The sequence below is a fragment of the Pleurodeles waltl genome, chromosome 2_2 (genome assembly GCF_031143425.1).
Source record: "Pleurodeles waltl isolate 20211129_DDA chromosome 2_2, aPleWal1.hap1.20221129, whole genome shotgun sequence".
NCBI lineage: Eukaryota > Metazoa > Chordata > Amphibia > Caudata > Salamandridae > Pleurodeles > Pleurodeles waltl.
Window position 1 is genome coordinate 1,141,380,877 of NC_090439.1, and position 16,168 is coordinate 1,141,397,044.

Consider the following 16,168-nt stretch of genomic DNA (forward strand, 5'->3'; position numbering starts at 1 on the left):
TTGTTATGCTCTCCTTTCTAACTTGGTATCTGTACCTTTTTCTTCTCACAATTGGCATACTTGTCCCCCCATGTAAGTCCCTAGTATATGGTACCTAGGTACCCAGGGCATTGGAGTTTAAGGGCCTCCCTATGGGCTGCAGTAGTTATTCTGCCACCCATAGGGAGCCCATGCAAGGGTTCTTCAGACCTGCCATTGTAGTCTGCGTGAAATGGGTGCATTCAACCGTTTTCACTACAGGTCACTGCACTAGGTCACCCCTGTGGTAGGCCAGGCTGCAGGTACCTGTGTGTGAGGGCACCCCTGCCCTAGCAGAGGTTTGTCACCTGCCCCCCCCCCCTCCCCCCCCCCCCCCTCCCTCCCTCTACATAATAGTAACTCCGAACCAGGGCATGTTTGGTATCAAACATGTCGGAATCATACCCCAGTACTGTTGCAAGTATTAGAAGTATGATTCCATGCACTCTGGGGGCTCCTTAGAGGACTTCCAGCATTGCTACCACCAGTCTTACAGGGTTTTCTGGGCAGCCCAGGCTGCTGCCACCCCTCAGACAGGTTTCTGCCCTCCTGCTGCTTGCTCTGATCAAGCCCAGGAAGGCAGAACAAAGGATTTCCTTTGGGAGAGGAAGGTAGCACCCTCTCCCTTTGGAAATAGGTGTGACTGGCTTGGGAGTGGTAGCCTCTCAAGCCACTGGTATGCTTTGAAGGGCATGTTTGGAGCCCTCCATGCATAAATCAGTCCACGCCGGTTCAAGAACCTCCAGTCCGTGCTCTGGTGCGAAATTGGACAATGGAAAGGGGAGTTGCCACTCCCCTGTCCATCACCACCCCAAGGGTGGTGCTCAGAGCTCCTCCAGAGGGTCCCTGGATTCTGCCATCTTGTTTCCAAGGTTGGCAGAGAACTCTGGGAGCATCTGAGTGGCCAGGCCAGGCAGGTGACATCAGAGCCCCCTCCTGATAGGTAGTCACCTGGCTAGTTGACCAAGTCCCCTTTTCGGGGCTATTTAGGTTCTCTCTCTTGGGTGGGTCCTCATATACGGCTTGCAAGGCTTCAGCAGGATTCCTCTGCAACCTCCACTTCGACTTCAGGCCACTGGAACTGCAACTGGACCCTCCAGGAACCGACAACGCTGCAACCCATCAAAAAGACTCTTCTACAACATTGTTTCCACGGTTCCTTCCAGCATTGCAACATTCACCCGGCTATGCAGCCTCAGAAGACAGCAGCTCTTCAGCCTGCGCAAGAAGAAAGAAGGAATCTCCCTCTCCCTTGGAGCGAAGGAGTCGCTCCCCTGCATCCGTAGGTACCTACTGCCTGCATGGATCTCCTCTACTCCTCAGCTTTGTGGATCCTGCGTCATGAGGGGTGGTCTGGAGTACTCCTCTTGGTCCTCTCTGCCAGCTATCTAACTTTGGTGGAGGTAAGCCCTTGCCTTCTCACGCAGGACAGTACCCCCTGCACCACGTCTCTTGCAGTTGCCAAGGCTTGTTTGCATCTCCTCCAAGGGATCTTCAGGCGACGTGTAGCTCCAGTCCCCAGCTCTCATTCCTGCGACGCTCAACCCTCTGCTTGGTTGTCCTGCGGCGTGGGATCCTTTTCTGTAGTTCTGCATAGTCTCCTACGACTTCTGTGTCCCCCGTCCTATGGGACTCCTGTGGGTGCTGCCTCTGTTCCTGTGGACTCTCTGCAATGCTGAGGGTCCCCTATGACTCCCCATCCTGGGTTGAGTCCTCCTGGGCCTTGCTGGCCCCGGCAGCACCACTTTTCCACTAACCGCAAGTATGCTTTTGCCAAGGCTTGTGGTGGAAGTCCTGCATTGACGCCCGTCTGCAATCCTCACTCCAGCATGAGACACCTTCTACATCCATCAGGAACTCTTCTCCGGCTCCAGGGCTGCAGTGCTGACCTGTTCTTCCCCACCGTCGACCAACTCCTGCAAATATAGCTGGGTGGGTGGTAGCTCCTACTCCTCCTGGACTCCACTGTGACTTTTGGACTGGTCCCCACAGGTGGTCTTCTCTAGGAATCCACTGCTGGTTTCTTGCAGTCTGGTCTGGGTGTCTTCTTCTTTTCCTCTTTTTGGGTGGTTTGGGGACATTCCAGGGATTTACTCCTGCTTTCCTGGTCCCTGGGGGGGTCCTGCGTTACTTGCATCTGTGGTTTTCTAGTTCTCCCACCTCCCCTCTACACACTCCACTTACCTAGCTGGGGGTCATGTGTTTGCATTTCATTTTTTTTGTATATGGTTTGGGCTCCCCCTAGGGTCACTATTGGTTATTGGTATTTGCACTGTTTTCTAACCTTTTTTATGCCTGTTTCTGACTACAGGTATATATATTTGGTGTATTACTTACCTCCTAATGGAGTATTTTGTGGTTTTGTGTTACAACAATAAAGGTACTGTATTTTTAAAAAGTGCTGTGTAACTACAGTGGTATTGTAAGTCATCCCAATGGCAGGCCCTTATAGCCCAGAGGACAGGCTGCAGGTACCTGTATGTGAGGGCACACCTGCATGAGCAGAGGTGCCCCTACGAACTCCAGTTCCACATCCCTGGACTTCGTATGTGCGGGGAAGCCATTTTACCCGTGTACTGGACATAGTACTACAGCTACATAATTGTAACTCCGAACCTGGGCATGCTTGGTATCAATTATGTCTGAATCCTACTCCAGTTGCCAGTATTAGTTGTATGATTCCATGCACTCTGGGTGCTCCATAGAGGACCCTCAGAATCACTCCTACCAGTCTTCTGGGGTTTTCCATGCATCCTGTGCTGCTGCCACCCCTCAGACAGGTTTCTGCCCTCCTTCTGCTTGACCAGCTCAAGCAGAGGAAGGCAGAAAAAATAATTACCTTAGGGAGAGGGAGGCAACACCCTCTCCCTTTGGAAATAGGTGTTGTAGGACGTTAGCTCTGTTTATACTATTTCAAAGTAAGAAATAGTGTGCACAGAGTCCAAGGGTTCCCCTTAGAGGTAAGATAGTGCCAAAAGTAGATAATTCTAATGATCTATTTTGTGGTAGTGTGGTCGAGCAGTGGGCTTATCAGAGGGTAGTGTTAAGCAATTGTTGTATACACACACAAGCAATAAATGAGGAACACACACTCAAAGACTTACTCCAGGCCAATAGGTTTTTATATTGAAAAATATATTTTCTTAGTTTATTTTAAGAACCACAGGTTCAGGATTTATATTAAACACTGTAAATGTAAGGTACTTCACTTAGATACTTTAGGAACTTTGAATGAAAGCAATATCATGTACAGTCTTTGTAGAAATGGCAATAAGCTATTTTCAAAGTGGACACAGTGCAAAAATTAACAGTTCCTGGGGGAGGTAAATAAAGGTTAGATTAGGAGGTGAGTAAAACACTTACAAGTCTCAGTTCTGGGGCATAGGCAGCCCACCGCTGGGGGTTCAAGGCAACCCCAAAGTTACCACACCAGCAGCTCAGGGCCGGTCAGGTGCAGAGGTCAAAGAGGTGCCCAAAACACATAGGCACCATTGGAGAACAGGGGTGCTCCGGTTCCAGTCTGCCAGCAGGTAAGACCAGGGGGGTTTTGTAGAGCACTGGGGGGACACAAGTAGGCACACAAAACACACCCTCAGCGGCACAGGGGCGGCCGGGTGCAGTGTGCAAAGCAGGCGTCTGGTTTCAGGTAGGAAACAGTGGAGGGACCCGGGGGTCACTCTAGGGGTGCAGGCAGGCACAGGGGTCTTCTTGGGACAGCCACCACCAGGGCAAAGCAGAGGGTCGGCTGGGGGTCACTCCTGCGCTGATATTCGGTTCCTTCAGGTCCTGGGGGCTGCGGGTGCAGTGTTGGTTCTAGGCGTCGGTCCCTTGTTACAGGCAGTCGCGGTCAGGGGGAGCCTCTGGATTCTCTCTGCAGGTGTTGCTGTGGGTGCCCAGGGGGGTCGTCTCTGGTTACTCACGGGCTTGCAGTCGCCGGGGAGTCCTCCCTGAGGTGTTTGTTCTCTGGATATCGAGCCGGGGAAGTCGGGTGCAGAGTGTGAAGTCTCACGCTTCCAGCGGGAAGTGTGCAGTCTTTGAAAGTTGCTTCTTTGTTGCAAAGAAGTAGCTGGTCTTGAACAGGGCCGCTGTTCACTGGAGTTTCTTGGTCCTTTAGTCCAGGGCAGTCCTCTGAGGTTTCAGAGGTCGCTGTTACCTGTCGGATGCGTCGCTGGACCAGGTTTTTGAAGTTGGAGACAGGCCGGTGGGGCTGGGGCCAAAGCAGTTGTCGTCTTCCTCCTTCTCTGCAGGCTTGTAGGTCAGCAGTCCTTCTTGTTTCTTCAGGTTGCAGGAATCTGATTTCCTGGGATCTGGGGAGCCCCTAAATACTGAATTTAGGGGTGTGTTTAGGTCTGGGAGGGCAGTAGCCAATGGCTACTGTTCTTGAGGGTGGCTACACCCTCTTTGTGCCTCCTCCCTGTGGGGAGGGGGGCACATCCCTGTTTCTATTTGGGGAATCCTCTAAACTCAAGATGGAGGAGTTCTAAATGCAGGGGTCAACTCAGCTCAGGACACCTTAGGAGCTGTCCTGACTGGTGGGTGGTGACTCCTTGTTTTTCTCATTATCTCCTCCAGCCTTGCCGCCAAAATTGGGGGCAGTGGCCGGAGGGGCGGGCATCTCCACTAGCTGGGATGCATGGGGCGCTGTAACAAAAGGGGTGAGCCTTTGAGGCTCACCGCCAGGTGTTACAGTTCCTGCAGGGGGAGGTGAGAAGCACCTCCACCCAGTACAGGCTTTGTTCCTGGCCACAGAGTGATAAAGGCACTCTCCCCATGTGGCCAGCAACATGTCTGGTGTGTGGCAGGCTGGCAAAAAACAGCCTACACTGGATGTCGGGTATGTTTTCAGGGGGCATCTCTAAGATGCCCTCTGGGTGAATTTTACAATACATTCCACACAGGCATCAGTGTGCATTTATTGTGCTGAGAAGTTTGATACCAAACTTCCTAGTTTTCAGTGTAGCCATTCTGGAACTGTGGAGTTCGTGTTTGACAAACTCCCAGACCATATACTCTTTTAGCTACCCTGCACTTACAATGTCTAAGGGTTTGCTTAGACACTGTAGGGTCATAGTGCTCATGCACATATGCCCTCACCTGTGGTATAGTTCACCCTGCCTCAGGGCTGTAAGGCCTGCTAGAGTGGTGACCTATCTATGCCACAGGTAGTGTGAGGTTGCCATGGCATTCTGAGGGGAGTGCCATGTTGACTCAGTCATTTTCTCCCCACCTGTACACACAAGCTGTAAGGCTGTGCTGAGTGTGGGGTCCACAGGGTGGCATAAGCCATGCTGCAGCCCTTAGAGACCTTCCCTGGCATCAGGGCCCTTGGTATCAGGGGTACCAGTTACAAGGGACTTACCTGAGTGCCAGGGTTGTGACAATTGTGGAGACAAAGGTACAGGTTAGGGAAAGGACACTGGTGCTGGGGACTGGTTAGCAGGGTCCCAGCACACTTTTAAATCATAACTAAGCATCAGCAAATGCAAAAAGTTAGGGGGTAACCCTGCCAAATAGGCATTTCCTTACAGGTATTATATGGCTTGGGAGGGGTAGCCTCCCCAAGCCAATGATATGCTTTGAAAGTGCCCTCCTTTCCAGCAGTCCAAGGATCCCCGGTCCCTGCTCTGGGGCGAAACAGGACAATGGAAAGGGGAGTGAGCACTCCACTGTCCATCACCACCCCAGGGGTGGTGCCCCGTATTCCTCCAGGTGTTCACTTGGTCCTGCCATCTTGAATCTACAGTGAACAATGGCCCCTGGGAGCATCTAAGTAGCCATGTCAGGCATGTGAAGTCACAGCCACCTCCTGATAGGTGGTCACCCTGCTAGGTGACCAATACCCCTTCCTGGGCTATTTAGGATCTCCTTCCGGGGTGTGTCTTCAGATTCGATGTGCAAGACTCCAGAAGGACTCCTCTGCATCGTTTACTTCATCTTCTGGCCACCGTGACTGCAACTGGACCCTCCTGAATTGACAAGCTGCAACTCCAGCGACGACTGCTTTGGAACCTTGTTTCTCTGGTTCCTTCCAGCAACTGCAACATTTCCCTGGCTGTGCATCCTCTGAGGCAAGAAGGAATCTCCCTTGGAGTGAAGGAATCACTCCCCTACATCCACAGGCACCAGCTGCAGCGACGACAGGCGGTGTGGATCCTCTCTCCGGAACTGCATGGATCCTGCATCACAGGTGGTCTGGAGTGGTTCCCTTGGTCCTCTCTACCAGCTTTCCAGCTTGGGAGACTGTAAGCCCTTGCCTCTCCTTGCAGGACAGTACCCCTGTGCACCGAAGCTCTTGCAGCTACCAAGGCTTGTTTGTTCCTCCTTCAAGGGATCTTCAGGCTCCTTGTGGCCCCAGGCCTCCATCCAGCACTCTTTCCTGCAAAGCACAGTCTCCTGCCTGCTGGTCCAGCGAAATTGGACTCTTTTCTAGGTGTGCTGGGTGGGCCTCAACGCGACTCCTGTGCCTGCTGCCTGTGGGTCACCTGTGGAGTCTGCCTCCTCTTCTTGTGACTCTCCCAGCTGCTGAGGGTCACCTCAGACTCCTCTCCTTGGGTTGAGTTCCTTGGGCCTTGCTAGTCCTCTTAAGCTTTGCAAAACCTTCTTTTCCGACTCTTGCATTTGTCAAGGCTTGTTGGTGGTTTTCCAGCACCACTGACTGACTGCATCACGACCGCCAATGTGGGACACCCCTTGCATCACTTCTGGAACTCTTCTGCTCCTGTGCTGCGCTGCTGACTTTCTTCATCCACCGTCGACCTGGCTCTAAATCCACAGAAGGGTGGGTAGTGGCATCTGCCACGGCCGGACACTCCAGCTCAAACTGGACTGGGTCCCCTTCTTTTGCAGATCTTTTTCTCTTAGGATCCACCATTGGTTTTTTCCAGTCTTTTCTGTGTCATGCACAGTCCTTTTCCAAAGCTCTTCTGTGGATTTGAGGAAAAAACACTTACTTGCCTCTTCTCTCCTGGTTGCTGGGGGCACCCTGGTACTTACCTTTTGAGGTTCCTAGTTCCTCCAGCTCCTCCTATTGATTCCTCTGCCTTGGGTGGTGGACTGGCTTTCACATTCCACTTACGTAGTATGTGGTTTGGTCTCCCCCTAGGGCCTTCACTATTTCCCATTGTTTTACTATTTACTATTGCTTTCTATGCTAATCACTGACTTTTGATGTGTACATAAGTGTGTTTGCTTACCTACCATTGGAGTATTGCCTACTCAGTATGTTAGTAATTGTGTTACTGTAATAAAGTACCTTTATTTTTGTAACACTGTGTGCTTCTTTCATGTGTGTATGTGCTGTGTGACTGTAGTGGTATTGCATAAGCTTTGCATGTCTCCTAGATAAGTTGTGGCTGCTCATCCACAGCTACGTCCAGAGAGCCCTGTCTTCCTAAACACTGTCTACACCTCACTAATAGGGGATGCCTGGACCTGGTATAAAGTGATAACAGCTCACCACACACCAGGCAAGCTTCCTACACCCTTTCCATGCTCTGTGTATGACCTCACTTTTTACATCACACATGGCATGATAAATGACAATACTAATCACACCTCAAATGACAAGCATACAGCTCTGCAGGGGCTGAGAGGAGTTGGCCACAGAGCCTGGCCCCAGGCCCTGCACCCATCCCCCATTGACTGCCAAAACACCCAACAGGTGCATAACCCCCGCTGTGCACGGATGTCAGTAGTGTGCATCACTGGGGTGACCCGAGCCTTGCATCTTTTTCTTTTCTCTATTTTTTTTTTATACTGGTACCACAGGTAGTGCCACACTGGGTACTGTGGTGTGGGCGCACTTTTGAAAAAATTTATTTTGTTATAGACTTAAGGAAGGCTCCTTCTGGGACCTCGCCATTTGGACCTGTGCTCAGGGTGTGCGCACTCTGCTCGCTTATGAGTTTTTTTCATTTCTTTGATGACTTTTGTGACGGAGCATCTCTTTAAACAATCATTTCTCAAAAATGGCTCACTGCATTAAATAAAATCAGAAAAAAACTTGCTTTCTGAGTAAAGGTTTAACTGTTTGCCAAATTTGATGTTATTATTTTCAGCCTTTTATTATGAATCGGAGAGCAAAGTTTCCTATGGGAAATCACACTTTTCAAGCCTCAGACTCCCCACCCCCTTTTCTTGTCCACCACTTCACAGATCAACATGAAACTTTCATTGAAGGACCAGAGGTAGATAATCTTTTTTTTGGAACGTTTTGTTCAGTCATAAGACGGCAGTAGAGTTATTAGCGAACCTGAACCTAGTTATAAAATTATAACTATACAGTGGCAGCCGCCACAGTGTAAAATATGTCTATATATTTTGTAGAAAGAAGTTATTGGCTTTTAATCAGTGAGGCCTTGACAGGGAATTTAGGCCTGTCTGTGTAACGAAAGTCAATGTAGCTTAAAAGCGTTGTTCGTTGTTATATGCTGTGTTGTATATTTCAGTCCAAGAATGTACAATGGCGACTCACTCTCTTGTTCCTTTTCCATACTAGGATGAAACACTCCAAGCCCAGATCAAGGACATTGTGCAGAACTGCCTGGCTGATGTGCGTGAAATGCTTCAAGCAGTAGTGAAGAAGAGTATTGGCGAATTCTCAGAATGTTTTGATGTTCTGATTGGTAATGAGTTGAATCGGGGTGTGGAGAAGGCCAAGGGAATATGTGAAGAGAAGGTTCAGCGATGGGGATCACAAGTAAGTCCAGTTTAAGCCTATGCTGTGAGTTGGAGCTTTTCATTCGGTTTTAAAAATGAAACAGCACCAGCCAAGAATAAAAATCCTTGCCAGTACTGATCCAGTCTTCTCCGCTCTTAACCACTTTCCTCTTCCACAGCCTGTCACCCTCTTCTCTTCTGCCCTTTTCTGAGGAGCTCCTCAGAGATATATGGTATCACTATGCCTTCGTTTACCTCTTTTGCAGGGACTGAAGCTAAATCTCTTTATACGTTCTGTTCCAGCATTTAAATGGCACATCTCTGCAGAAAGGAAAGAAAGAACTGGATTTAATTTATCATGCTGCAAGTTGATTGTCAGTGTTGTCCCAAGTCTAGCAGGTTCCAGATCATATGTCAGGGTTATGGGCCTGATTTAGATATTGTCGGATGAGTTGCTGTCACAGCGGTTATGTATTACCTGTCTGCCAAAATCTAAATCTCATCATATCCTATGGGATTTAGATTTCAGCAAAAGGGATATCCATCACCGTTGTGATGGAGTAAATTGTCCACCAAGTTTCTACCCAGGTACCAGACTGGATCTGGAAACTCTTGCAATAGTTCCTGCGTGCGGGCATGTGGCACCATCAACCTCCGCTGCAGCTCCTTCCTGAGCTTTGGAAATAATGACACAGAACCACCAAGGTAGGCTGACATTCTTTCCTCTTTGTCCACCTGAAAGACACTGACCCAGAGCTCTGCTCCTACCGATTATGGCTTTCAAAGAGTGTCCATATTACAAACATTTGTGGTGTGCTTGGGTGTCGCCCCTGAAAGCGGCAGGTTAATACTTTTTGTTGCACACACCAAAAGCAAATGTTGGTGACAGTCATCTGATGTCTGATTATGGTGCCTTGATAGCAAGTATACCTCAGTCGTGCTGCAGATATTACATGATTCACCCTAAGAGAATATGGGAACCGTGGGCCACGTTCCACAAGTGGGGCCTCGTCAGGTACATTATATCAGAAGTTAAAAAAAGAAGTCTAGGGAGGATTTGTAGAAGTACAAGAAGTGAGCTCAGTGCTCCACGATGGTATTCTTGCTCCAGGAGGAAGTGTCAAAATCTGATTTTGCACATCCCTACTCAGACCTCAGCATCCAACTCCTTGCAGAAGCTAGAGCCAATATACATAGAATTAATGGCACTGCAAAATGAGGCCTAAAAGGATGCAATGCTGCAGGTATTCAAAAAACCTCGGAGTCCCTTTTGTGTGGCTTTTGTCACACAGATCCATGATGGTCTCCAATCTAACTTCTGCCATTAGGTTCTGCCTGGCTTACACCAACCATATATACATAGGCAGCCATCACCGGTCTGTGCTTCAACTCCTCTTCCCAGGCCTTGCCACATGTTTATCCACTGGCTCATGTGAAACTAGCTCTAGATTAGTCTTCAGCTCCAGCTTTGGATCTGGAACTGTCTTCAACTGGGTACCATCCAGTGTCGTGATACACTTTGGAAAAATCTCAGGTTGACATGCTTTCTTCTCCCATCCTACTTTCTGAGCAGTGCTAAAGAATGATGAAGATGACAGTGAAGAAGTAGAAAATGTCTTCACTATACAGATACTAGCCTTTAACTTTACTTGTAGAATGCCAGTGGCTTGGACACCTCCTAGGAATCGGACCTTGATTTCCCCTCTGGACCCCCTATAGCAGCACATGCCTCTTTTGCTGTAGTTGTTTTGAGGACCGCTGATGTCAGAGGATTACCACTCCCCACTTAGGCAATAGGTGCCAAACCTTTGATAGGCATTTTGCAGCCTATGCACCTGCTCTGCGTAGGAAAGCACCTTGTTTGGCATGGTTAGCCCCCAACATTTTGCCTAGAATCTGATGTGATTTCAACTGAAAGTGTACTGGGTCCCTGCTAACCACGTCCCCAGTGCCAGAGCTCTTTCCCAAAACTGCACATTTGTTCTCTCGTAGGGGATTTCCATGTATAAGCGTTGAATAGTTCAGTCCGCCTGCGAGAACCCCGGAGCACTTTTTCCAATATAACTTCTTAAGTGTTCATGTTCGCCTTACTTCAGAAGGCTTCCAAAGTCACGTACAAATGTCCATATGCAGCCTAGAGGAAAGGCTACAGTGTCCAAAATTCTTCATCCAGTTTGCTTTTAAAAAGGACAAAGTTAAGACTGTTGTGCAAGTTAGGATTCTCTGATGCCGTTTCCCAACCTTTTGTTGCAGAGCAGTCACAGGAGTCCACCCTGCGCCTCCCTAAATTTGTTGAAGCTGGGGCAAATCTAGCCCAAATGCCTGAGTATTCTAATTCCTCAACCCCTCTCTGGTGCGCTTTCTACCCCCAAGGAGGTGAGAGGTGCCCTGACTGGATCCACGGCTACGGGTTCGCCTCAGTGACAGTTGGGCCCTCTGAATCCATTTCTGATTCGTGCAAGTTAAGGCAACAGTGACCATATTTTAGCTGCACATTTCTGCTAGTGTGAATGTCTAAATGTCCGGTGCTCAAACACTAAACATGTGCCTGTTGCCAAAGCACATTTACTGGGATAAAAAGCATTTAAACCAGTTATTTGTATTCTAAGCAAATCAAATAGTGGAGCACTCATGTATATAGATTCCTACATTTTACCAAGATCAGTTTTAAGTCAACAATTTTTTCTGGTTAAATATTTGTACATTTTTCAATATCATTTTTTGGATTATAAGATAATCAATATATGCTGTTATGGGTGTATGTCTGTGTTTAATAAATGATGTACTTGACTTAATTAGCCACATACCTACTTCCATTTTTGTATAAAAGCAATTTCAAAATGGACATTTTGACTACATGAATAGTTGACTTAAATCGGATCTTGGTAAAATTTAGGAATCTATATACATGAGTGCTCCACTATTTGTTTTGCTTAGTATCCATTTCAGATTCGCACTGGCTTTGGGTCAGCCAGTGACGTTGGTGGTGCCGATCATTGCTGAGCCCATTACTCTGTTCGACTCTCCCTATACAACCTGTTACTGTTTTTCATACGGGAACACACAGTTTTGAAGGGTAAAGAGAGAATATGGGGTGTCAAAACCCTTTAGACAATACTGTCCAGCCTCATTTGGACAATTGGCTGACAGATCTGGATGAGGCTGGTGACTTGAGTCCTCCCCAGTTACAGATTAACTTTCTCTTCCTGGTATGGCAACAGAGGCAAATTCCTCTTAAGCTGAAGTATTGAGGAGAGAATCTGTAGTCTTAGATTGGCAGCTTACCTCAGTAGTTTGTCTTTTAAAACATGCCACCACAAAAGGTCTGGTGTCCTTCCTTTTTTCCCACCAAATGGAGTCCAGATGGCTGGAACATTGTGGGAGAAATATTTTCTCTTCTGTCAGTTCAGCAATGAGGTCATTAAGCACGGCATGTGTTCTAGGCAGATTTTCTCAAACATTATGGGACACAGTGGCACGCATACTGCCTTCTCTTCCAGAGGACGCCAGGGGTGAACTCCTATAGGATGGCCGGGAAGTGACTAAATTCACCATAAAAATGGTATGGATACCACAGATTCAGTGGGTAGAGCTGTGGCTCAGTCAGTTGTACTGCGCATACTTGCATGGCTGCATGAATATGGGTCGTCTGAGACTGTACAGAATAGCCTAAAAGATTAGCCTTTTGATGGTGCACATTTATTTGGTGAACAGGCTGATTTGGCTTTGCAGGTGTTAATGGTTATTCAGATTACCTTGTGATTCTTTACATGTATGACCCTTATTTCTGGCCTTTTACAATAATAAGGGATGTAATAGGTGCATCTATCCTGAATGACTTTTTTAAAGTGGAGACATTCTTTAAAGTAAACCCTATTATCCCATGTTAGATTGCTTTTGTAGGAGGCTTGCTCAGTATGTGGTGTACAACTATAGGTGTGAGGCACCCTGTATTGAGTCAACCCTTAGTCATAATGTAAGAGGTTCTAGATAACCAGAGCTCTCAAAGGGGTAGCGATGGAGAACAGCTAAGGCTTATCCAGGAGGGTGTAAAGCAGTGGCAGATATCACACAGGCCAGTCAGTCATACACACAGGAAAGAACCACACCAGTGTTAGAAACATAATGTATTATTTATTATAACTCAAACACTAAACTAACTTTGGTATATCTCCTTACTAGCGATATGAACATACAAAAATATACTCAGAAACAGGCAAGTAAAAGCAAAGAAATAACATGGAGCCTTATTAGGAGGGGGGTTAGGGGCAAACCATATACTAAGAAAATGGAATGTGAAAATCACTACCATCCAAGGACCATTAGGACCGAGGTAGCATTAAAACACCAAAGGTAAATACCTAGGCTTCCCCAGGCACCCGTGTACAGAAGTGTAATCCTGGGTCAGTGTCCAAAGGATAACATGGGGAAATCATGCATTTTTTTAGTTGTAGGACCCTTCCTAGAGGACCCAGAGGAAACCTGTTGGGAGAAGGAAGGTTCAATAGTGCTCCCACCCATGGATACCCAGAGAAGCAGAGTACCTACACCAGGGAGCCCAGGTGCATAAGGGTGAAGTTGTGTTGGAGCCTCCAGTTGAAGTCAATAGAGACCTCTGTTGTCCTGCTGCTTTTGTGACCCATGCACCAGGTCAATGGAACCCAGGTGTTGATTCCAGAATAAGAGGACCTAAGGAAAAAGGGGACAGAGTCCAGACCACCTAGGGGTGGCCAAGTGGTTCAGGAGGCAATGCCCACCCTTCTTAGAGATGCTTCCTGTTGATTGGTGGTCAAAGAAGTGCAGCTGTGGAGTCCAGGCGATGCAGCAAGATCCCAGGGGTCATCTACAAGCTGACCTGTGGCTGTTGGAAGAGGTCATTGGTCAGCAGAACCACCAACATGCCTTTGCAAGTGCAAGAAAGAGTTGCACGGAGAGCTGCAGAAGTTTGGGGACCAGCACGGTATAAGAGATGCTATCATAGCAATTAAGTCAGGGCCAGCTCTTAGCAAGCAGGAGAGGCAGCAGGAATCGTGTGAGCTCCCAGCAGGACCCTCTGGCAGCAGGCATATGGTGTTGCAGGGAGGCCTCAGCAGCACAGCAAAGAGGGGTGCCCATGTCGCAGGAGTTGCAGAGAGGTTGTCGTTCTTGGAGCTGTGTAGTGCTGGAGGCTGGGTGTTTTTGGAGCGACGTCATCTTCGGACTGAAGAGCCAAAAAGCCTTGGCAATGTCAGACTCAGTGCACAGGGGTTCCAGTCAGGCAGCTCCAACGAGGGCCCTCAGACTTCTCAGTTGCGAAGAAGACAGGTCAGACTTCTGGAGGGCCACAGAACCACCACCTTTGTTTTAGAGCCTTGGAAAATCCGTGGGACAGTAGAATCGATAAGCCGGTCTTTGATGCTGAGGTGCCTGTGAATGCAGGGGAGTGACTCCCTCACTCCAAGGGAGATTTCTTCTTGCTTACCTAAGTGCGGGCTGAGTCCTTGTGACTCTGGAGGATGCATGGCCACAGAGGTTGAAAAGTCCTTGCAATGCACCTATTACTACAGAGGTATGGTAACACCGATCCTCTGCAGGAAATCCCTTCTTCTGCCTTCCCCTGCTCAAGTTAGGATCAGCAGCAGGAGAGCAAAACAGTGACAGGGCTCTGCAGCAGTACGGACTGGCATGCAGACCCTGCAAAACTGTACAGGCAGACATGGGGGATCCCGTAGGGAACTGGAATACATGGTATCATGCATCTAGCACTGGAATCTGTGTAGTTGCATCATTCCAACATGTTGGATGCCAAACATGACTAGATTCAGTGAAGCCATTATGTATTTGGACATCTCGTGTTGACCAGCGTCCACTACGAGGGCCTAACTAATGGGTGACTTACAGCGTCAGAGTGCAGTGACCGTGATAAAAGGTAAAACTTATATCTAGGTTGAAAGTGTGTGCACCATGTCTCACAGGCTGCAATGGTAGGCCTATAGTCACAGTTTGCATTGACCCACCATGGGTGGCAGAAAACATGCTGCAGTCCGTGGGGGATCCCTGGTGTATCAATGCCCTGGGTAGCTAAGTACCATATACTGGGGACTTACATGGGTGTACCAGTATGCCAATTGTGAGGTGTAAACGTTACTTACCAATTACATTTAGGGGAGAGAACAATGACACTGGGGTCCTGGTTAGCTGGATCTCAGTGTACTACAGTCTAAAACACTGACACCAGGCAAAAAGTGTGGGTAATTATGTCAGAAATGTGGTACTTACCTACAGCTTTCATTCTTATTAATTACTGCTTAGTGCAGAAGTAGCGACTTTCCACTTCAGGTCTGTCCATCACAGCTGTTCAGCTGTTTCTTTCTTTTTTGATTTTTAATGATACCTAATATACAGGTTATAGGAAACTGGCATGGTGTGTGGTGAGCACCTTTGGTGTTATCACCTTATACCAGGTCAGGATATCCCCTACTAGTGGGGTGTAGAGAGTGTCTAGGAAGCCAGGTTCTCTAGAGGTAGCTGTGGATGAGCAGCCACGTCTTATCTAGAAGACATGCAAAGCTTATGCATTACCACTGTAGTCACACAGCACTTACATGAAAAAACCAGTGTTAAAAAAAAGTACTGTATTATGGTAATACAAATACTAAAATACTGTATAGGCAAAGATCCACTAGGAGATGAGTAAACACACTATTATATACACATTAGAAGTCAGTGATTAGCATAGAAAGCAATACCAAATAGTAAAACAATAGAAAATAATGAAGGCCATAGGAGGAGACCAAACCATATACTAAGTAAGTCGAATGTGAAAGGCAGTCCCCCACCTGAGGAAGTGGGATCTGTAGAGGGAAGCTGGAGGAACTATGGACCCCAAAAGGTAAGTTCCATGGTTTCTCCTCCCCCCCGTGACCAGGAAAGAAGAGGAACTTATCTGTTTTTTCTTCAAACTCACAGGTAAACTTTGGAAAAGGACTGTGCACGACCCAAGCAAGACTGGAAGAAACGAAAGGTGGATCCTGACAGAAGAGGACCTGCAAAAGAAGGGGACCAAGCCCTGTTCAAGTTGGTGTGTCCAGTTGGGGCAGGAGCCACTACCCTCCTATCTGGAGATGCAAGACCAGGTCAATGATGAAGACAAGGAGTCAGCTGTGCATAACCGGAGCAGGAGAAGAGTTCCAGAAGTGATGCAGGCGATGTCCCACGACAGAAGAAGAGCTGCAGTCAGTCACTGGTGTTGGAGAACCATCAACAAGCCTTGGCAAAGGCAAAAGATGCAGATGAAGAGGTGCAGATGAAGAGTTGCAGAGCTGCCGGGGACCAGCAAGATCCAGGGGGGCTCAGCCCAAAGAGGGGAGTCCCAGGTGACCCTCAGCAGTGAGGGGAGACTTAAGATGGGGTTGCAACCCCCACAGGCAACTCCACAGTCAGCAGGCACAGGAGTCACAGTGAGGCCCACTCAGCACACCAGGAGAGGAGTCCCACGTCGCCGGAGCAGCAG

General features: G+C 48.2%; 1 protein-coding gene across 9 annotated transcripts in view; it reads left to right on the plus strand.

The window, feature by feature from the left end:
- NUGGC (nuclear GTPase, germinal center associated) overlaps window positions 1-16,168 on the plus strand; it is a 1,501,499-nt gene that overhangs the window by 742,027 nt on the left and 743,304 nt on the right. For all 9 annotated transcript variants that reach the window (XM_069221057.1, XM_069221058.1, XM_069221055.1 and 6 more), the window contains one exon: window positions 8,516-8,716. In XM_069221057.1, the coding sequence (XP_069077158.1) occupies window positions 8,516-8,716 (201 nt within the window). The remainder of the gene's footprint in view (window positions 1-8,515; window positions 8,717-16,168) is intronic.